The 22,881-nt window shown below is 43.9% G+C and overlaps 1 protein-coding gene across 2 annotated transcripts in view; it reads left to right on the top strand.

Moving 5' to 3' along the window:
* Positions 1-22,881, top strand: part of roraa (RAR-related orphan receptor A, paralog a) — a 161,034-nt gene that overhangs the window by 111,728 nt on the left and 26,425 nt on the right. The window contains exon 1 of one of the 2 annotated variants that reach the window (XM_062461589.1): positions 5,731-5,892. The exons of the other annotated variant lie outside the window; for it this stretch is intronic. Coding sequence (XP_062317573.1) covers positions 5,862-5,892 — 31 coding nt within the window. The 5' untranslated portion in view covers positions 5,731-5,861. Of the gene's footprint in view, positions 1-5,730; positions 5,893-22,881 lie in introns of those variants that run through there. 2 annotated transcript variants of the gene reach the window in all.

Here is a 22,881-nt window from a genome sequence, read left to right as displayed (position 1 = left end):
ATGTCAAACAACATTTTAAATATGTGTTTGTCTAAGAAAAACATTTTTGGTGATTGTAATGGTTTTCGGTGTGTAAAAGTCAGAGACAGAGCCTCGTAGTTCACAGTGCTAGAAAATAAGAAATGTAATTATTGCGCAAAATATCCCATCTCAATATTTGTGATTTTTTGGAAATCTATACAAACATGGGCACATTGTGTTTGGTTGTACTTCTTTTTTAGTCTTCCTGACAGAAGGTTAAATATTTTTGTTTAAACGTCCTCCTCCCTCAGAGTTGATGTTGTACTATATTGGTGATGTTGGGGGAGTGTGTAGTGTAGGTAGATAATATATCACACACTCCAGGAGGTCTTCCTGGTATGTTCCTCAATAATGAAGTCCATTCGTTAACTTCCCTTCAAAGGCCAAGTCCCCCGCTGCCCTTTTCAGCAGCCATTGCAACTTACCATCGTCACCCCACCAAAGGTAGAAAAACACATAATCATGCCTCACTCCCTCAGACAGGCTCCGTCGTCGCCTCTGCAGCACATGAAGAATAAGCAGGCCCATTACCAATCCCTCATGCCTGGTTATGGCCATAATTATCACAGGCAAAATGACCTGCTCTGTTTGGTCTGCCATAGAGGGGGGGTGGCTCTCTCTTCTCCTCTCTTCTCAACCAATCTCTTTTTATCTCCTTACCTCTTTTCTCCTCTCTTTTCCTCTCCTCTCCTCTCTTTTCCTCTCCTCTCCTCTCTTTTCCTCTCCTCTCCTCTCTTTTCCTCTCCTTTCCTCTCCTTTCTTCTCCTGTGGTGAAGATGGAGCTGGTTTAGGGGAGTCCTGCCAGTTCATTAGAATTCACAGGGTTCCACCTCCCCACCTAGCCAGGCTAAGCCTCTCACACAGCCTGCCATGCCTGTTATAATCTCTCACTCTTTCTTTCCTTTTCTTCCCTTGCTTAGAACACATACCCCTTTCTATCTCTCTCCCTCTGTTTCTCTCTCTCTCTCTTTCTCTCCAAGGACAGCTTCATTTGAAAGAGACACAGGGTGCTTCATTTAAAAAAGTGATTTGTATTGATTTGTTGGACTTTTTTCATATAACAGTTTAAATGGACAAGCCTGTTTATTGTAGGCTACATCTCTCATCTCTAAGTATTTTTTACATTTATTGTTCGACGGTTGTGGATTTCTTGATCTTGATCAAATATAATAAGGGTGGTTCTGTTCTACAAGAAATTGACCCAATAGACTGCGTTTCTCATATTACAAACTACCCAGAGTCGAAGGAATTGGCATGGTTTTCCACCCTTACTACTGTAAAGCCAAGAAAGCGATGACAGCAACATCAACAACCTCTATGAAGCGGCTGCAGTACACAGTAGATGCTGGGGGGCATCTGATGCTTTCAATTAGAGGAGGCGCAAGTGGAGTTTAATGCTGATCAAATTCTCCATATTCAGAATACCTTGAAGGGTCCAAATAGAATTTGAAACTGACATGAACTCCCCTGCAAAAGAACATTCTAGGTCTTTGACATTGTGATGTTTATTTCTATTCCCTGCAAAACTCTTTTGTCTGAACTGAAACCTGTTCTCGGTTACAGAGTGCCGTTGTTGTTGAGATGAGATTCAAACTAATCAGACTACTTTTATATGGAAATATGATTTGGATTTGGTGGAATGTACTTACTCTGTTGGGGAAGATTATGATTATTTTGTGGGATCATTTCATATATTAGTCCTATTTAATCACTAACTTTGTCAGTCTACCAACGCTTTTGTCTCAATTCCCCTCTTGGTCTCACGCACGTCTCATGTATACAGTGTATACAGTACACTGTGTGTTTGTGTGTGTGTGTTGTGTGTAAATGTGTGTTTGTTGGTAATGGTGGAACTGAGCAGAGCTGGCCTAAGGCTGTGAATATAAAGAGTAGAGAACACTCACTAATGGAGATCCTTCCCTGATCACACTGTCAGTGTGTCTATCAGTAGCCCTCCCTTCTCTACTGCTTCTGTAGCAACACTCCTCTCCACACTGCTCTACAGAAAACCCATTCTCCATGATGGCTGAGGAGCATAATGTTTATCCTGTAGGTAAACATTATATTGTGAAACTTAAGGCACAACATCCATGTATGTTTCCACACTTACCATGCTCAAACTTACATTAAGCCTCACTTTAGAAAACCCGGCTCTCTGCTCATTTGAAAGAGACCCAATAGTCTCCCCTTCTCTCCCTGAAAAAAGATAGTCCCTTTGTTGTCTCTATGATGTATTGAAGTATTCCCTACATGTGGAAGGCCTAGGAAATTGCCTAAAATGGCTCTAAATTGGTTTATGATTGTCTAGGGTATCTGTATGGGTAGCTACTACTACCGTTCAATATTTTGCCCTGCAATCCCTGGCATATGAAATTGATTTGTATTGTTTCCGTTTGTCTGTCAGACCGTGTTAATGTGGTTTAGCTGTTCAAGGCAGGAGGGCCACCCACCCCCACCCCCGTAGTTAGCTATGATGAGATGTCTCCTGTCGCGGGCGGGGGTGGGGGGTGGACACAGTCAGCTGGAGAGTCCTGGGGCTGCGGAGCGTAGAGTGAAGGGGGACGGAGGGTGGGGGGGAGGCCGAGCGGCTCCAGTGGTGCAGGAGTTAAGGTGGTATCAGCTGTGTGGTGAGCCCAGTCAGTGGGATGGCTACTGACAGACTGCTAATGAGGCCATTATCGACTCTGGTCCTCTTCTTTCCTCCGGGGGCACCAGTGGAGGCTCGGTGCCTCCTCTCAATTGAATTCCATCCCACAGGGCTTGTTTACAATAAATACATTTGCTTGAATTAATCAGTGAGGAGAGCGAGACACTTGACTGGGCCAGTGTTTATGCAGAGCAGAGGCAATGTGTGTGTGTGGACCTGCCTCCGCAGCCAAGCTCAGCCCAGTGGTACACAGACTCTGTGGAGGGATGGGGTCTTCAAACATCTAGGGGGACCTTCCAGTACCGTCACCCTCAGGATGGTAATCAGGTATTCATGATGTTCCTGATGTACCATCAATACCTGAAAAGACAGACACATTCAATATTTCAATCAAAACGTTCAATCAATTTAAAAGAATGGTATTGAATACGCATCAATCCATATCATGCACACAATTGACACTTAGTTAAATGGTGTTTTCTAGCTTAGTCAATGTCTTAATGACTTCAGTAGCACCAGTATTGGCGTCCTGTCCCAGGTAATGGCCGGTGTTAGAGAGATTGGACCATCAAGTGCAGAGCAAGTGGTCTTGCTGGCAGCAGCTGTCCTCAGAAGCCCCATGGCTCGGATCCAGTGTGTACCAGAGCATTGCTTGAGACAGTGTATCTGTGGCTGTCCAGTCTGGAAAACGAGTGTGGACATTGGAGTAATGCCCAGGATTCTCCTTAGCTGAGAGTACAGTACTGTAGCTGGTGTGAGCTAACCTGACAGGGCTGTGAGGCTGGGGGCAGTGTCAGGGATAGGGAGAACAAGCACACAGAGAGGCAAGGGCACCATGGCATTGTGTTGACTCTCCTTGCAAAGATGCACAAGGAGAAGTCACACTGAGATAAAAAAAAATATGATCATTCAGCCACTGTATACTTTTTTTTTATTTTGAAGATGACCTTGAGACGACTTCATGATGTTTACGGTATTGGTACTGTATCAGTGATTGATTTGATCAATCACTGATTGATCAAATCAATTTGCGCAGTGTCTAGTTTTTATGAAAACTTACTAGTTCACGTTTACACACCCACACCGAACACAATGCACTCTGACAAATCAACTACTCCCACTCTCACTTTCACATACAGAGATGAACACAGATGTTCCACTCTGATCTATCTCAGATAACCAACTTGCAGACAAAACTTTTGTTATCCAGTCAGTCATCTTAGTGTGTGCAAATGTGTGAGTGTGTGTTTGTCTATGTATGTCTGCGTGTGTGCGACAGCGATAGAAAGGTCATAGAGAGGGACAAGCCACGCTGTTTTCTAAACAGGAAAACAGGCACACAGAAGCACCAGCAGATGTAACTGTCCCCTCAGTTGAGTCTGATAGAGACTGCGCTTTCACACAGTCGACCACAGAGAGTGACAGTTTACCCACTCCTCTGCAGCGTGGGTAGGGGTTCTCATTCAGACAACGACGGGGGCTCTTGTGGTTCTAACCCCCAGACTTGACAGAAGACAAAATCAGTTAAGTTTTTACCAAGGCATCCTTGTCTCTTGTTTGTGACCATGACACGCCTCATTTAAATTATGCCACTAAATTCAATTTTGTTCATTATATACTGTGCAGTGACAGAGTGAAGTTGTAATAACATGAGCAATATGTTTAGTGTATCTAATGTTTCATACTAGGGGTCCTAATGAAAGACCTACATTTACTAGATTGATGGTGCCTGTTCAAGAGATTTCATTTGAATATGATGGCATGTAGTAGTGTATGGTTTCCCCTTCTTTAGCAATCAGAATATTCATGTTTTTCGTGTTGTGGAGACATGTACAGTACAGTATATTAAAAATGAATGAATAAAGTCACTGTAGTAATCGTGTAATAATCATCTGGCTTTAGGTTTCATTCTCTAGTTACTCTAGACTGGATTTAGCAAAGAAAAAATGTGTACAGTTTGTCCAGTGTCCTACACTGACTGTAGTCATAAACTGATGCTTTTGAGACTGCTGGAAATAAAGCCATGAAATGTTTAGCGTTTTTCTCTCATGAAGAGATGATATGAACACCCACTTATTTATGGAGATTCAAAATGAAGCTGGCTTGGCCAGAACTGGATTGCACTAAAACCAGAATATTGTATCAGAGAGTGCCAGCTGGTAAAGGTCTGAGCAGATTATTATATGAGGGAGGAAGAGAGATGGAAGGAGGGGGAGGAGAAGGGGGAGAAAAAGAGAGAGGGAGAAAGAGGGGAAGACAGAGAGATGGAAAGGTAGAGAAGAAAGAGAATGAGAGAGAAAGAGTATGAGAGAAGGGGGAGGGAGAGAGAAAGAACGATAAGAGTAAACTCATCCTCTGGTCGCTGTGGGGTGGAGGAGATCAGCAAAACCTTTTTCGTCACTATCTCCCCTTCTTCACCTGCCAGCGTGGTGTGAGGGAGCGGCAGGAGAGGAGAGATGTGTGTGTCCTGTGGAGAGGTCAGGGGAGAGGGGCTGCTCTGAGACATCTGGAGCCATACAGATCTCTCCTATCTACAGACCAGTGAGGAAGGACAGGGCCACTGCTGTCACTGAGCCATGGGGAATTACAGTGCCTCTCAGCCCACCTCTTCCTCTCTCTTTCTCTATCTCTTTGTAAATGTTCTATACGCATTATAATTTACTCATATCACCCTCTCTTTTTCCATTTCTTTTTTTCTTCCTCCTCATTTATCTTTTTTTTCTTCTCTACTTTCTCGACCCACCCCTTTGTACTTTCTTTTTCTCCCTTATCCTTTCACATTTGGATATTAGGAATGGAGAACATCTAGAGATAAAGGAAAATCCACGAAGAGGAGATGTCTGGTACAGAACAGAACCACTGTTATGACTCTTCCAGTGAAGATAAGCAAGGGGCGATAGTGAAAGTGTGCTGTGTCTAGCGAGCCCTCAGACACCACTCTGACTGCAATCAGTGGGAAAGGGGCCAGCTTCTCTGCCTGAGCTCTCAGCGCCCCCACTGGCTGCCTGCTGTGCCAATCAAAGGCAAGGGGGCGGGGAGCAGGCGGACATTAGCGCTGATGTCACAGTCACATGGATTCTCGTGTGGTCATGCTCGGAGGCTGGGAGACAGAGCTGTGCTGGCCAGCTGCTGCTGAGACAGCAGTAGAAGGCTTTGCGCTGGTGATAGTGTTCTCTTATGGACTCGGAGCTTAATGATGTATTTTGTGATTTCAGCTATGAAAGGTAAGAGCAGAATGCATGCTGATCCACCACTGTGCATGAGACAGCCTCGGAGTAACAAGTAGAGAGGGGAGTGAAGCTTGTCTATTCACAGCCTGCCAACTCTCCATTTCAGCCGCTTGCAAGGAAAGAGTGTCACAGAGTGTGAGGGGAAGAAGGGAGAGTGACGGAGCGAGATATAGAGAGTAATAGGAGGCTGCCTCTGAATCTGAATGTGTTGATTTCCAGGGTATTCAGTTTATTATATTTACATGATGTATTATAATATTTCATTTATTTATCAAAGCTATTTTATTCAGTAGGGAAAGTTGCATATTCCACATTTTAAATGAAAGACATGACGTCTGTAACAAGACTTGTTTTATTTTCACCACTTGAAGTCTGGCTTGGTGAGAGTGGTGTGTGTTTGAGTCTGGGTTTGTGAGGCAATTCAGAAACCAGAGTCGGTGTGGTCCTCACCCTGATGAGGGGAGCAGATTGGGGCTCCCGAGGTAGCTGTAGGGTCTTGGAGTGGATGTTAGGGGGGAAGGTGTAGGGGGCCTGGGGGGCTCTGTCTGTCTGCTCCGCTTTTTAATCCTGTTGTTCCAGCCCCGAGGACATGTCTGCTCAGATGTGTGTGTCGTAGCGTTCAACGTGGGTCGCAGACAGGAGTCACAGACTTCACTGTCAGATGGTGATTCTTTGAGTTGATACTGGTGTGTGAACGTGTGTGTGTGTGCGTGGGTGGGTTGTCTGTGGGAGTGTGTGTTCCACTGACCTATTTTTTGGGGGTAGCTGTGTATACTTGTGTGGCCATGCAGGCTAGACGTGGTCCTCCCAGTCTCTATAATGTTGATCCTGCATGCTTAATCCCTCTGCTCCAACCCCGACTCTCTCTCTATTTCTCTCTCTCTGTGTCACTCTCTCGCTCACTTCCTCACTATCTCTCTCTCTCATTCACTCTTTCTCACACACACACGTGTCCCATCCTTTTTTGACATCCACATACCAAACATACACGTACACACACACACACACACACACAGACACACACACTCTTATACATGCATTCACATCTATCCACACTCAAATTAAATTACACTCATTCTAGCGTGTACACACATGTACATAATGAAGCCAAACACATGCACATACATTCACATGTACACCGTCATGCATGCATGCATGCACACATATTGCACGGCTTCACACACCATAGCTGAGGTGAGGAAGCGGCAGCTGTCGTATGCAGTGTGTCAGGGCTGGCCGAGGAGACGAGATCCCAGGACGGCTTCTGTTACCCCTCGGCCTTCTTCTTGGCTTTCTGACTGAGGCACTGCAAACACACAGCCTCTTACTGTAATAGAGACTGGGGTATCTATAGTGTTCTAGATAATAATATTTGAATAAAAATGTATGTAATTTGAATAAAAAGAGTGGGAAAATAAATTGGTGATGCAGTGTTCAGTGTGTTTAAAAAATATAATCTATACACAGTATTTGTCTGCTGTGAAGTATTTTGATTATAAATAAATGCAACACATTTGTGTTGCAGTGTTCGATGGGCTTTTATGTCCATACACTGTATCTGTCTGCTGTAAAGTATTTGTATTGCAGTCACAGTGAGGGTGACTAGGTCCCTTTTAGACAGGTGAGTTCTGACGGCCTTCAACACCTCTGGACTGAGAGGAAGAGCCGTGTGAAATTCTCTCTCAAGGTGCTGTCCATCACTGTGTGTGAGCAGGCTGAGGTAAAGATTGCCTAGTGGTGGGAGAGTGACAGGCGCTGCCGCTAAGGCAGATATGAACACGACCCTCTGACCTACTGTCCTTCATTTGGGTGTCATGGACAAGATGTTTCTTTGAAATGGACTGTGGGCAGATTTCCGAGATTATTTTTATGACATATTTTTCCCTTTTGGGCTGTTGTGTGGTTGATAGAGAGATTGAATACTTGCACATACACCTTTCCACTAATATTAATTATGGTGAAATTGACTGTGGTTGGATAAGAAATTCTGTCCATTTACTCTGTAGGATACCGTTGTATTAAAGGCAAAGAGTAGAAGAGACAGGTATTGACATTTATGTTACAATACAAACATTTTTACAGGTTGCATGCACTTTAGTAGACAGACAGCAAAGTATGTCCAAAAAGCATGTATCGTCTCTTTTTTTTCTCTCTCTCTTCTCTCTCTCTGTCTCCCTCTCTCTGTCTCTCACTTTCTATTTCTCTGGGTCTCTCTCCACCTCCATCCCTCCCACCATTCTTCTGCATCTCCAGCCTCACAGCCACACCACAGCCTCTCTCAAGTACCTAATTACCTGGAATGGAAACATCCCTCTCATTACCCCATGCAAATTAGCCAGCCTACTCAGCACAATTAAGATGAAAATTCCAAATAGTAATTACATAATTAAAGAAGGACGTTTGATGTGCAAAAAGACAGAAAAAAGTAAAGTGTGTTTCATCTATATTATAATTAACCATTCAACAAGAGCAATAATTCTGCGGGCCATCGCAATGCTTTTTTAACCTCATCGCAATACTGGACTGCTGTCAGATGAGTGCTGTCAGATGCATGCTGTAACTATGTGCTTTAGTGTGTTTACTAGAGTGTAAATAATGTTCCTGAACTGAAGACACACATGCAAAGCCACATCTAATTTTATAACTGGTTTAAGGGTTCTAAAACAAGTAAATAGATGTGCTCCGTGTCTCTGTGTATCAGTGAGCGAGGAAAGGGCTCTTGACCAATGCATGCCAAAGACTCCTACACACACCACAGCAGAGTTGAACAAGATTGAGTATCATCCAGTTAAGGACTGAGGACATAGAGAGTAAGGGAGGGAGGGTTTAAGGTGAAGGCAAAAAGAACTTCATCAAACATGGTTCAAAATAAGGTCAGCTTGCCATAAAACAACATTTGTTTACAGCTAGCTTCATATCGACATACTGTATGTTGTGATGCTTTTGAACTAATATGTCTCTCTCTCCATTTGTATATAATATTACAAATATGAGGACGTCATGACTGACTGTATTCCGTACAAGTTCTGTTAAAATAAATACTGAATACTTATGGTAGTATTAGTTTCAATCAATAATTTATAAAATGGTGTAAACAGCATTTATGAGACAGATAATCATCAGAATAGAGTGAAGGCAAACATCAGTCCAGTCGACAGAGATAAGCAGTGCTTAGTGGCGGTGTGATTGTGTGTGATTGTGTGTGTGTGTCTGTGTGTGCATGTGTTAATGAACGCCCTCAATGCTTAGCTGGGAGGAAGCAGAGTGGTGTCTCTACAGGTTATTAAAGTGTGTAAGCTCTGCTGGTGTCTGCAGCTTGCAGTGAGACACACCTGCCTGCCTGCCTGCCTGCCTGCCTGCCTGCCTGCCTGTCTGCCTGTCTGCTGGCTCAGACCACTGTGTGTGGATGGACTGGTTAATGAGATATTGACTGGCCATTGAGAGCATGGATTTTTGATTTAGCTGCATAGAAGCAGTAAGGACAGGGACGTGCAGTGTATAAAGGTGAAGAGAGAAATTAAGCCTGTAGAGGAGACTGCCTAGATTTGTCAAAGAGAGAATGAAAGGACAGAGTAACCAGTCAGTGGATTATGCTCCCAGAGCAGTGAGGAAAAATGGGGATGTTGTTCTCAGTCTGTTGTCTGGGTGATTCAATCAGACCGTTTCACAGCAGCTACAAGTTCATCTATCGCTAATTTAAAAATTCTACCAACATGTTTTTTTTTTTTTTTTCATCCAGTGTAGCTGGTGTTATTATCAAATCTAGTGCTCTCTATTATGCCATTTGTGCAACATGGCTGCTCTGTTCAACCCTGACTTCTCAACTTAACTGAGCAAAGGATCTGGAAGTGGAAAGGTTTTTCAACTTCTTTTAGTGTCTTGAGTGTTTTGTATCATTACCTTTTTTTTCGACCCTGGCCTCTGGAGTGCTGTCCACTGGCCTTTTGAAGTTGCATCAAAGAGGAAATGGAGGAGAAAAAGCATTATTGATTTTGCGTTTTGTCTGACTCAAATACTGAGGAATAAAGACACATAAGGTGCGAGGTGTTGACAGTGGGGCACCTCTCTTTCTCTATTGTCAGATAAAAAAAGGGAGAGGGAGAGAGGGGGGGGTCCAGACTGAGCTGAAGCATTTTCCTCCAGAGCCTGCAGTGTTTGGCCTGTCCCTCCCCATCCCCATCTTTGTGTCTATATTCCTCTCTCTTTCTCTCTCCGTTCTTCTCTTTCTGTGGTTCCTTTTTTTTACCTCCAGTTTGTCTGATATCTATGCTCCGTACTCCAACAGGACAGTGTCTTGCTCTGACACTGCTACAGAGCTGACCTGTGTTCCTCTGAAATGCCAGGCTGCTCTCTACTCTGTTGTAATCAGATCTCAGTGAAAGGGAAGCATTGTTGTTTGTGGGATTTAAAATCAGCCTCACTGTCTCCTTCAGTGTCCATCCTGGGGAGGTGAGGTGGGAACGGAATGGTTTTCTGGTGTGTGTATGTGTGTGTGTGTGTGTGTGTGTGTGTGTGTGTGTGTGTGTGTGTGTGTGTGTGTGTGTGTGTGTGTGTGTGTGTGTGTGTGAGAGAGAGAGAGACCTCTGCTGTGTCTCTAGTGTGTTATCTGTGCTATGGCTAACAAGGAGTGGTTGAATGAGTAAAGTTTAAAGTCTCTCTGTCTCGGTGAAGGCTATATGGTGTGCCATGGATGAGGGACTGGGAGAGATGTGAAGGAGGATCTGAAGTCTGGGGGTTGAGCATGCCTCTGTCTTCTCCATGAGAACCACTAACACATTCGGACTGGTTTAGGTTCAGGTAAGAAGTACGAGGTGGCAGGATTTCCGATGAATAAGGATAGAGGTGGCATTAGCGGAGGTAGTCTCCGCCCACTCTCCGGGACCAGTCTTGTTTACAAAGGACAGAGAGGAGAGAGAGCACTTTGATTAGTTGTTCATGTAGAGGCATGGTGGTGGAGGTAGGGGCTGATCATTATTTGTTGAAGTAGCACTCCTTAACAGTAGGGGGGCACTGTCCTAGCTGGGTAGTTCTGTTCAGACACAGACACAAGAATGGTTAAGAGTCGTCACAACAAAGCAGGATGTAGCAGAGTACAGGCATGATACTAAGGCTGTTTATCAATCCGAAGAACGCTAAAAACGCAAGTATGTTCTTTTGAAGAACGTTCTCGTAAGCATCCTTGCGAGTACGGTCTTGCAAGAACCCAAGGACGGAGAACGAATTGAGATGCAGGTTTTCTTGGCTATTGCGCAATACCCTGGACTCGTTTGCTAGGTTATCGAAAAGTCAAATTTACAAATTAGCCGTTTTATCAATAAAATAAGCACCTTTTCACCTGTTCACTTTTTTTTACACGTACAGTTTAGCTGAAATATGAATAGTAAAAAGTTACAGTTATGAAGTTTGTCCGTCTCTCCTGACATCTTTCAATGACTTCTGGGAAATCAGATGCGTTCTCGCTGGCCAAGCCATCATCCGATGCATCCTCGATAAAAGGGGCGGATCAAGAACACTTCCGGGTATTTTGGGCGTTCTTGGTGACTTGTTTTCTTTGGATTGGAACCGTACTTGGTAATGAAAGATGACGTAAAATGAGTTTGCAAGAACGGAGAAAAACGTGGATTGATAAACAGCCTAAGTCTCTGGGTAACTTGCCTCAGGCATACTTTTCCAAACAAAACCTGTACAAAGCAAATTGTAATATCAGCATGAATAACAAAGGGAAACAGCCTTGTTGGAACAGTCCACTTAGAATTTATTTATATGCACATATATTTATTTGCAATAAAATAATGCTGCTTTGGTGCTAATTATAAGATGAAAGGATTTAAAAGGGAAATATTGTGCATTGAACTTGATTTGGTTTAAAATGGTGTGGATAAAAATAGACAGGCCAAGGTTTATCAGGGGCCTGATTGATGGAAAGTCTTTCTATCAATAAATAATATAACAGTTCTAATCCATTGACAATGGTGATTCACAGAAGGATGTCAAACAAACATTCCACCATGGTGCACCTCTTTGCCCTGTGGTCCTGAACACTGAATGGAGTGCAGGGGCCAACCTAGAAGGGGGCCCTCCCAGACAATGTATGGGTGTGTCTGCAGGGGTGGCAAGGTTGACAGGCTGTGGAGAGGCTCTTGACCTTTCTGAGATTAGCACCCCTCCCCCCATGGGCTGGCTCTAATATCTGATTGCTGATTATGAGTCGATCGCCCGCTGCGCTGAGCCCTTTGCGTGTCACAACCGTGCGTTCCCTGGCTCCCTCCCTCCCCAGCCCGTCTGATTAAGGAGCTGGAGATGCTACAGCTCAAAGCGATTGCTAAAAGGCTCTCACAGAGCCTGGTAATCTGGAGTTGTAGTGCAGCTGGCAATCACCCAACTGCTGCTCCTCTGGAGGGTTCTGAGATGTTTTGTTGTTGTTTTCAAGTCGCTTTTTGGGGTGTTTTTGCCTTTGTTCCCCTGAGCTCCTTTGTTTCTGGATGAGAGCTCTCCCTGTGCTGAGTGCAGGTCCTTGTCAGCCCGGCTTTCTGGCTGCTCAGTGTGCTCCAGCCTCAACAACAGCAGCGTCAGCACAGACCCTCGCTCAAAATCCCAGGATGTGCTTATGATCAACCTCTTACAGAAGCCCAAATTGGACAGAAAAATTTGTCTTCATCCCTGATGTGGAAAAAAACTGGTCTCTGCTCATTTTGAGAGCTCCCTCATGCCAATACAAGAGACAGAAGCATCATATAAATTGAAAGAAATAGCTCCTCTGTTCCTCAAAGAGAAGTTGCAGAACTTCTGTTTGGGAGAGTGTGTTTAATATCTTCCAGGGACAGCTTATTTGCCGTCTAATTGATCTCATCCCCACTGAAACAAAAGAATTGTTCCTGTTGAAAGCTGGCATAGCTGCTTTATTTGCTTGAAGGGATCTGTCGCTAAGTTACCAATCAGCAGCCGTCTTCTTCAAGTTTTTGTTTTTGTCAATAGTTTGAGGGGATTGGAACATCAGCCTTCTCTCCTGGTGCTGCTAGCTACATTATTGTCTTTCATGTGTGACTCGGGGCGACTGAGGAGGAATCTGCACAAACAGTGTGTGTTCTCAATTATTATCAAAGCCATGCAGCCCACTGTTGCACTCTAATGACTTCCCACTGTCAGGCGCAATACAGCTTTTACACTGCTCCAATCATGTCCTCTGCCATCCATAGACAAGTAATAGTATATGGTTTGTGTACATTGTGATGTATAGTTTATCCATAAGTAATTATATCACAGGGGCCTGTGCACTTTTTTAAATACTTGTGTCTGTGTCCACACATATGAGTGGACACAGATACCGTTTTTATTCATTTAGAGAGAAAGAAAGACTGAGAGAAGGCATTGGAATGTGTGTGATAGATTGAAAGAGAGTTGAGGGATGAGATAGCAGTGCTGCACACATCTAAATCAGACTGTGTGAGGACGACTGCCTGTGCTTCTCGGTGAAGTTAATATAGGGGACAGGATGGGACACTATCATCTCGGGAGAAACAAATGGCTATCTGCTGTGCTCCTTTTAGTAAATATTTTAGCTGGTACACTGCTGTGATGAGAGAGACAAACCGTGTTACGCGTGAGAGCCTAGCCACCAAGCTGGGAGGGGAGACAGCCAGGGAGCGCCTGGCAGACAGAAACACACTTGGGGGTGGGGCAGACGGGGTGCATGGGGAGGAGGGGGAAGGCACAAATCTGGGGCTTCTCTCACTGGGTGCGTGAGAGACAGAGGAAATGATGTCTCCAAGTACTGTGTGGTGGAGGGCATGTGGCTTTATGTTTGTTTGAGAGGTGTAGCTCGATGGTTTTGAGATGGAGAAATGACTATGCACCGGATCCAGGTAAAGCGCAATGCATGCAGGACAAAGAGCATGAACTCTGATTCTCTGTTTCCACCCAGGCATGTTTTTGCTCCACAGTTAATTACTCCTTTGTATGTGCATCCTCTGGGCATAGAAGCCACTGTAACGCCAGGTATGGGAGGGTACACATAAAGGGCTGGAGGATCTGGTATCTACTGTATGTCTAAAGCCTTTGGTAGAACATCCTACAGTTCAATGGGCATGGCAGTGTGTTTTGATCTTTGACTAATTTCATGGGCATTGATTAGCCACCCTCAGTCTTTGATCTAAGGGTGGAGATGTTGTTTCTTGATTTCATGGTCTGTTATTATTATAATTTATACATAAGGGAGTTGGTTTTCTGAGCTATCTTGAATAAACATGCCAAGCCATTGTATGAATGTATACTCTCATTAGCAAGCCCTGTGGTAATTAATTACAAGTATGGAGATACATAGACGGCCCCTGATTTAATAATATATTTTGTTATACTTTTTGAGTTTGAGAAGTGAGTTTGATCGGTTTCTCCTTCAGATGTAGATTGTAAAGACATGCCACAGAACACTGCTAAGGCATGATTTTACAAGACACCCAAGGCTACAGAAGGATCATAAGCCAACATTCCAGGGTATTGTTGCTCAAATCGACCAACAACATATATTGTATTGCAAACCATCTGATAAAGCTATCTCTGAAATGTACAATCCCCATTGAGACTATTCAGTAGTAAAACATTCACTTACCCAGATAGAGTTTCAGCATGGCGGTTACAATTACCTGAGAGTACTACAACACAGTCCTCAATCATAGATAACACTTCTGAGTGAATGGCAAACAAAAATCTTTGATACAGTATATTTTGTAGATTACGGAGCATAAAATAAAAAAAAATAAAAAAAATCATTTCTATGTCATTTCATCTTTAGGTAAGAGAATGTGGAATGAACAGCTCAGAATCACTCCCAGGCAATTCAGGAGTAGTTGGAGGTTGTGTCATAGACTGTTATCCATAAGTAACAGAAATGCTATGGCTGTTACTGATATATGCTTGTAAGATAGATTTGATGCCACAATAGTATATCCCCTCACCCACTACAAAGAACTATGCAAACCTCTATTGAAGCAAAAAAATCTACAGGAAAAGCTTTCTGAAGATTAATTTCAGCGTATGGCTCCCATTGTGGGTGAAACAAATTGGGCTTTATGGAATTAGTGTTTGCAGCATAAATCTCAAATCTATTCCTGGAACGTACGATTGTGTTTACCATGATTGGATGTCTGCGATGCCTTTGAGCAAAAAATGGAAGAGAGCCTTCCTGATTGGATTAGAGCCTGAGGTACAGTAACGACAGACCAGTGTTTCTCCAATCACCCATGTTTGTTGTATATAACATGGATGTGAGAGGCAGGGTGAGTTATCCTGTGTGAGGAGGCCATGCTATTTGCTGAAGGTCATTTAGGATCAGAGCGTGTCATTAATAATTCCTGGAAGCGTCCAACATCTCCATCTGTTCCTCCAACCATCGCTCTCTTTGAAAGACAAAATCAGTGTCTCCAGGTTGGAGTTAAGTCTCGCCTCAAGGCTCTGGTTCGGGATATGGGAACATAGTCATCATGCTCATGGTGTTCACACATTAGCCTGTTAAATTGTGTCTTTCCACATGTACAGGCACATTCTGAATACAGACACCACACATACACACACATGCACATACCACTCTATTCATGTGCTAATTCATCAACGCTTAGTGTTACCACTAACCAAATCCTCTACAGGGACAACATCCTCCCTCAAGTCTAGCCCAGCACCATGATAAGGTGTTAGTAGACATATCTTTAAAGTCTGATTTGAAATTAAGCATTTAATGATGTGAAAAGGAAACTTGTGTATGCGTGTCTGTTTTGTGTTCTATGCCGTTCCTAGCCATCCGGTCTTGGTGTGTTTGAGCAGGCCTGCAACACAGACCCAGTTGACAGGTTGTGGGGGTCCTGTGGGGAGTAAATGAATGTGTTGTCGGGCAGGCGCTGCCTGGGCACAGTGGGGTCTGTGGGCGAGGAGGAGGTATGCGCCTGGCTGGGTGAAAGATAGCGCTGTGCAGGGATACTGTCTGAGCACAGCTGAGGCCGTGACAGAAAACAGTGAGCCCCCCACTCTCCTCCACACACACACATATCCTCCTTCCAATGATAGATCTCCACTAGGATTTGTTTTCTAGCAGGAAGCCAGTGCCTCTCATGATGGACTTGCAACTGGGCACGCTGAGATCCTCAATTTCACTTTCAGCATGAATACCGGAATGTTTATTCTAAACAAAATACACGCTTATCTGTAAGATCCTCTCCATCTAGACCATGCAGCTGTAATTGCTGTAGGGGTTCCAAAAAAACTGTGGATCCTCTGTATGCTGATGCCTCCAGTCCTGAGGCATTACTTAGTAAGTCTGATGTGCAATGTGCTGAGAAAGCACTGGGGTCTGTACCAGCCATGGCCCTAGAACAGTACGCTATCCCCAGGTCTGACCAGCCAGTCCACTCACATCACCATCACATCCAAACTGCTTAGCCCGGCCAATCACAAGTTTGCCTCTCTGCTGACTCACTGGCCTGACAAGGCATGGCTTTGGAGTGGCCACCATCATCTATCTCAAGCTATGAAAATGTAGTCTTTGGATCAAAGGCTTAATCAGTCTCTATTATTGTGATTAAGTTACATTTATATTTAATTTAACCAAAAACCATAATGAATGACTGAATATTATACTATTTAGACACTAGAGCTAGCTAACAGGTAGGACTCAGTATTCCGACCTCTGCGCTACAGTGCACTGAGGCTCAGATTATCATGATAAAGAGAGACTGATTGAGCTAAGCACATCCACAGGAAGCCGGACTGAGGGCTTTCAAGGTTATCTGGACAAATCAGACTCCTGTTTCTATTCATTCCCTCTTAGACCAACCGGTTATTTGCAGGCAAACCAGCAAATTAGCAATTCTGATGTCTGCGAGGAGCACGTCTGGCAAGGGGACTCCTGTGAATCCTAATGACATGTTTAACATTTCATATCCATCAAGGGGAACTGCTGCACACACAAAATAAGCAGTCTCTTTCTAAATGTTACTGCTGAAGTTGTGCTACTGAAATGGGTGAGTGTATACTGTGGGGTTAAATAGGCCTGGCCCATTAGTGTCTTTCTCTTAGAGCATGATCTCCTGGTCTCCTAATGAATGACCATTGTACAAGATAGATTATGAAGGACTACATGACTGGCAAAGAATTTAAATTAACATGCTGGTCTCATGCAGAACAGCCATTGCTGTTAACCCCTGCTAATACTGCCACCCCCACTCTTCTACACCCAGATAACTACAGACCGGACCTCATGAAAATGTGGAAAGAAGTTAATATGGCGTAAATGTAGACATTATCCTTCTCTCCGAGCCTCTACCATGCTGTCTTTGTCAGACATGCAGAGAGGAGGGGAGAGTGACTGAGCAGTCAGGCCTGGGCTGGTGCTGAGGCTAGCCTCTGCCTTATGCAATAGGGTCTTATCACACCTAACGTTTTGCATGGACACACTTCGGGCACCCCCTCAGTCGTCGTCCCCACACACACAACACACACCCCTTCACTCCTCCCCACAGCTCCTCCCACCTGGTGCTCTCAAAACATGGGCCTTCATTAGCAGGGCTAAATATCCCTGTTATAATAACCCCAATCTCTATCATTTCTCGCCTTCGGGCGATCCGATAATTACCTGTTCTCATTTCCCCTCCTGGCCAGTAGGGAAGAGTTCTGAGTTGCATTAGTTTGCATGGAATATTATCAGAATATTGCACATTCCCCCATCCGGCAAGCTCTCTGACACAGGAAATATAGTCACAGGAGAAGTGATTGACAGCTGTCTGTCTTTAATGTTCCCTCCAAGAATAGAGTCTTTGTTCTTGCGGTACTGGGGGGATGTTGATGGGAGTTGGAATGGCTGTATAATACTGCGTTGAAAGGTTTCATTTTCCCTTGCCATGGCAACATTTCTCTGCAGCATTCTGCATTACATCGCACTTTGTTGTTTTTTGTAGGTGTAAAAGAGCTGGCAGGTTTCCTGAATATAACCTTAACAGTGGGTATTTCCCTTGAAAAGTGAATATCCTTGTGGTAGCTTTGCATAGGCTACAAATGCGTAGGAGTTGTGAGTAGGTGTTGTGTGTGAGCGTTACATACTGTACAGTGCATGTATTTGTGTGTGTGCCCGCGTGTCTAAGTGTATGTACTGTATGTGGGAGCGTCACTTCCTAATGAGAGGGTATGGTTCGAGATCCAGCAAATTCAAGATGCTATTTCACCGCTGCCCTCTCCCATCCTCATTCATATCCTGCTGGGAATCAGTGGAGGGATGTTCTCCATCACCCACACTCAGACACTTCCATGTCCGCAGACTCAGTGGGAGGAAGCAGACATGTTGTTTGACAACAACGATAGGGCTGTACTGGGATCCAATCTCGATATGGAGAAGTAGAGCTTCATTTCCTGGCAGCTGCTGTTGAACTATGTCAGTACGTGTTGGCAGCTGCAGTCAAAATGGGATTTTCATGTGAAACTGCCTGCATGTCACGCATGGTATATATTTGACAAACTCGTCTCCCTGACCAGTCTTTGGTGGAGAGGTAGAACATGACATGCATGTGAAATGGGAGGTCTAGAAATGCAAGGATCACAGCACTGTGCTGGGCCCATCACAGTTGGAGAACAACTACACTACATCCATTTAATCCATCCAAGTCTATGGCTGTCCCTTATGAAGAAAGGCCATCAAAGTCTGGTTTTAAAATGTGCCAATACCTCTGCCTGAGATCAATCTTCAACCATGCCTCTATTGAATACAATTACTATTACAAGCCTCGCCTGTGCTCTGCTCATCAACTCAGTTTAGACTGTATACCCTTCTGTTCCTTTGTTCCCTTCCAGATTGTGCCAGTATTTTTCCTGAGCCTTTCCAGCGATTTCTTACATTTACATTTATTCATTTAGCAGACACTTTTATCCAAAGCAACTTACAAAAAAGAGCTTGGGAAAGTGCATAGGTCAATGATCATAAACTTTTCTTGTGTCACATTCCTGTTCAGACCATTTTTACCCTTCTTGTTTCGGATTTAATATTTGTTTTTTGAACTCTTACCTGTCCTGGATTCTGACCCATGCCTGCCGTCTTTATACTTGTTTGAATTATTAAACCCTCACTTCCTGTTTTTTGGTCTGCGATTGAGTTCCCCCTGCCCCTGTACCTGACAAAAAATGCCTTTAATAGCTATTTTCCAATGAATATTGGTAGAATGAGCCTGGCTGTGTGTAAGTAAAGTAGTGAAGTAGGGAGACTGTGGGGACTTGGTAGGTGGTGACTGGGGACTTTGTGACGGTCACTCTAATCTCTAATGAAGGCGTGTCTGTGGATTCCTGCACTGCTCACAGCTCAGCCATAAACAGGCCTGTCGGGGGGATTGTGGAAGCTTGAGCAAATGGCAGAGAAAGCCCCAGAGGAACAGCCATGCTGGTATTATGGTCGTTTTCAGAAAGAGACTTGACAACACAAAAAAACACTCCGTACAGTACAGCACTGTGTCATGCATAAAATGAAACCCCCATCAAAAGTGCTCTGTAAACAATTATATAGCACTTGACTACATGCAGTACATTCAAAAAATCCTCTCCACTTGAACAGTATTCTGACATCCTGTATTAATACAGAATGTGCGGCAGCTGGTAAGCAATTAGAATAATCTTCTCTCTGGTTGTGATTTAGCTTTCATGACAGCAGCTTACCTCAAATTGAAAATACATTTATAGATAAATTTCTTTGCCGCTTCCACAAATTATACAGCTGTAGCTCAAAAGAGGCATCTTGTTTATTTTGGGAGTAAAAGAGCAATCATAGAAAACAAACAAATAGCATTATGCTTGCTGCCAGTTTAATAACCAAGCTACCCAGCAGTGATGATACAAACGATTAGCTTTCAGTGCGCCCCACCTCATCATGGTAATTATAGACACTATATCATTATTATATAAAGTATTCATTACAGATTAAAGAGATAATTGAGACTGGTTCTTGGATTGCCAAGCTCTTCGGCCTGCCAGTTCTTTTTTAAATTGCTGTGGAGGAGATGAGGGTACGACAGCATTGAGACACTTACTCAATGTTTTTGGAACAAATCTCCTTAATGCTCCTTCTGTCGTTATCCTTGAACAGACAAACTGTGGTCACATGCACACACACATTCACACACACACACACACACACACACACACACACACACACACACACACACACACACACACACACACACACACACACACACATACATACATACATACATACATACATACATACATACATACATACATACATACAGATACTGTACATTCACATACATGTGAATGTGGACAGTGGTTAAATAAGGCTATGAAGGAGCTACATTGTTTGTTTGTTTTCTCACCAGTCTCTGTTCTGGTGTATCTGGGCAAATCCCACAGTGACAAGAAGTAAAATCTGTCATGGAGAAGGCATAAGCCTTTCATATGCATAGCAGAGATAAGAGGCAGCCATTTTATCAGGCAAGCTGTCTCTCCAACAGGCTCACATGTATGTCCCCGAGAGCGCCTCCACAAACATACCCCCTTAATGACACGGCCGGCATTCGCCAGGAGGACTCCGGGTTTGTTCAGAGCTCTAACCTGACAATTATGCCAATTACACCAGGCAGCAATGTTGACAAACATGCCAGGAGAATAGCTGCTGTCAACGATGAGCATGCTGTAGTCCCCCGTCGCGACCTCCACTGTAATTTAACTTGTGTGGAGGAGAAAAGTGAAGAGTTTTGTGGAGAACTCCCCTAACCATATGTTCTTTCATGACGGGGCACAAGTCATGCAAATGGAATAGGGAGTGTATGGATGGAGAGAGACAGAGAGAGAGACAGAGAGAGAGAGGTTTTCTTACACTGCTTCACTGTGTTTAGAATCATAAAGGATATTGTGTTACAAGCTCTGAGTAGAGAGTTGGCCATCCTAAGGCCAGGGGAGCATGTAGAAAGTTGTAGTAGGGGCTACTGTTTCACTAGAGGGTTTGGTCTCCGATGCCACTTCACCACCACCATTATCCGCTACTCGTGTAACCTTTAAAGAGTAATAAGCCTTTGGCACTTAAGCATGTTGGTTCCATGCCATATGAGGTGAGAAAGGAGATCCTGACAGTATGCAGGCCTATTAACAATGCAGAGGTAAAGCTATTCATTTGGTCATGTATTTTACAGTCATGTAGAAACTGGAAATCTCAACTAAAAAGGGAAGGAATCCAAAGCCAATGTTTAACTAAGCTTTGAAAAGAACCATATCCATTTGGTTAGCTGTTGGCAATAGTAATGCCTATCTCAGCAAGTTCCACCAAGCCATGGCTGCCTCAGCAGGTTGGCAGACAGTGAGTCCAAATATGACAAAAAACGTGTGATTAACCACCGAAACGAGAGAAGAATAGCCGTTATTGTTGTGAAGTCCTCCTAGTGCATCTCCTCCAATTTACATTGTAGATGCCACATGAAAGTTCATGATTCTGATTTTCTCTCTCAAACTGATTGGAATGACATATATAATTTTTTAAAGTTATACAATGTGAATGAAGTCATGCACTTTCATGCTTTTGACTTTGGACCAGACAGTCGGCTTGTGAAATCCAGAAGCTTTATATGAGTTGTTCACGAGGAGGCTTTGCCCGACATTGTACAGTATTTTGTTGGAGGTCAGAACTTCAACCCACCTTCTTCTGGAAGCCTTTTGTCTCTAATAGAACACCTACTGGAAGGCATCAGATTTCAAACTGCCATTGATTACAGTTTAAGTTCCCAGGCCAGAACATCATTGTAGAGTAGTTAACCTGAGCTCATGGCTGGTCCCCCCTCACTTTACCTCAGGGCAGGAAGCCACTAGGGTCATGGCCTACTTGGGTCTTTGTCTTTGGTTACCTGAGAGGCAGGCTGGGGCCCTAATCCCTGTTATGTTGTGTCAGGGCCTGGACATGGCACGCTTAATTCCAGTGTGGAGCAGAGCATAGTCTGTCTAGGCTACTGACTCTTCAGCTGGCCTGTCTCAGTGAACAGAGCCAATCCTCTGAATGGGCCGCTTGCTGCTGTTACATAAACTGCTGTTGAGTAGCTGTTGGCAAACAACAGAGGTCAGGTGGGTATTGGGACAGTTGGAATGTTTTCATGGACGCGCAATGACATTGAACAATATAATAGGCTGTGTGACGATTAAGGTAACTGATACCACCCACAGTTATTAAGTTGTTCAGAGAACGTCATATTAGTTTCATATTAGTGTTGGTACTGTATATATATGTGTATATATATATATGTCGGAGATGACTCTCAGGCCATGCAGTTCCCGTTACTGCTGAATTAGTGAATGGGACACTTCAGGCTTACCTGCATACTACTAATGTTCCATGTGATGTTCCATGGAGATTGTCATGTAGAAAGCCCCTCTTAGTTCATCAATTGAGAACTATGTAAGTGCAGCCACGGCTAGCTGGATGACGGCTATTAGGCTACTATTACCTGCATACACAGAGAGAGGCTTGTGATTTGCACCTCTATCTGATGAGGAGAGTCCACAGGATCCATTAACGTCCATCTAGATTACATCAGAGAGACCACTGCCACAATAGCAGAGTGCTAGTGGATTGATTAAAGACAGTTTGCCTTGGCATTCTGTTACTGAGTTTGGGAAGACGGAAGTGTGAGGTAGCCATTAAAAACTAGCCAGACCATGTAAAGAGAGTGCACATGAATTACCTGCCTAAACAATACTTCTAGCCTTTTGTACATTACAACTTTCAAGCACTTAATGTGTAATAATGTACAGTAATAATATGTTATGTGGAGAACTTTATCCACTGAATAGAAAAAATGGTGCTGCAAGAGACAGATGGCTGAGCGGTTAGGGAATTGGGCTATTAATCAGAAGGTTGCTGGTTCAATTCCCGGCCGTGCAAAATGACGTTGTGTCCTTGGGCAAGGCACTTCACCCTACTTGGCTCAGGGAAATGTCCCTGTACTTACTGTAAGTCGCTCT

Source organism: Osmerus eperlanus, chromosome 5 (genome assembly GCF_963692335.1).
Source record: "Osmerus eperlanus chromosome 5, fOsmEpe2.1, whole genome shotgun sequence".
Taxonomy (NCBI): domain Eukaryota; kingdom Metazoa; phylum Chordata; class Actinopteri; order Osmeriformes; family Osmeridae; genus Osmerus; species Osmerus eperlanus.
This window is presented reverse-complemented; position numbering and strand designations above follow the sequence as displayed.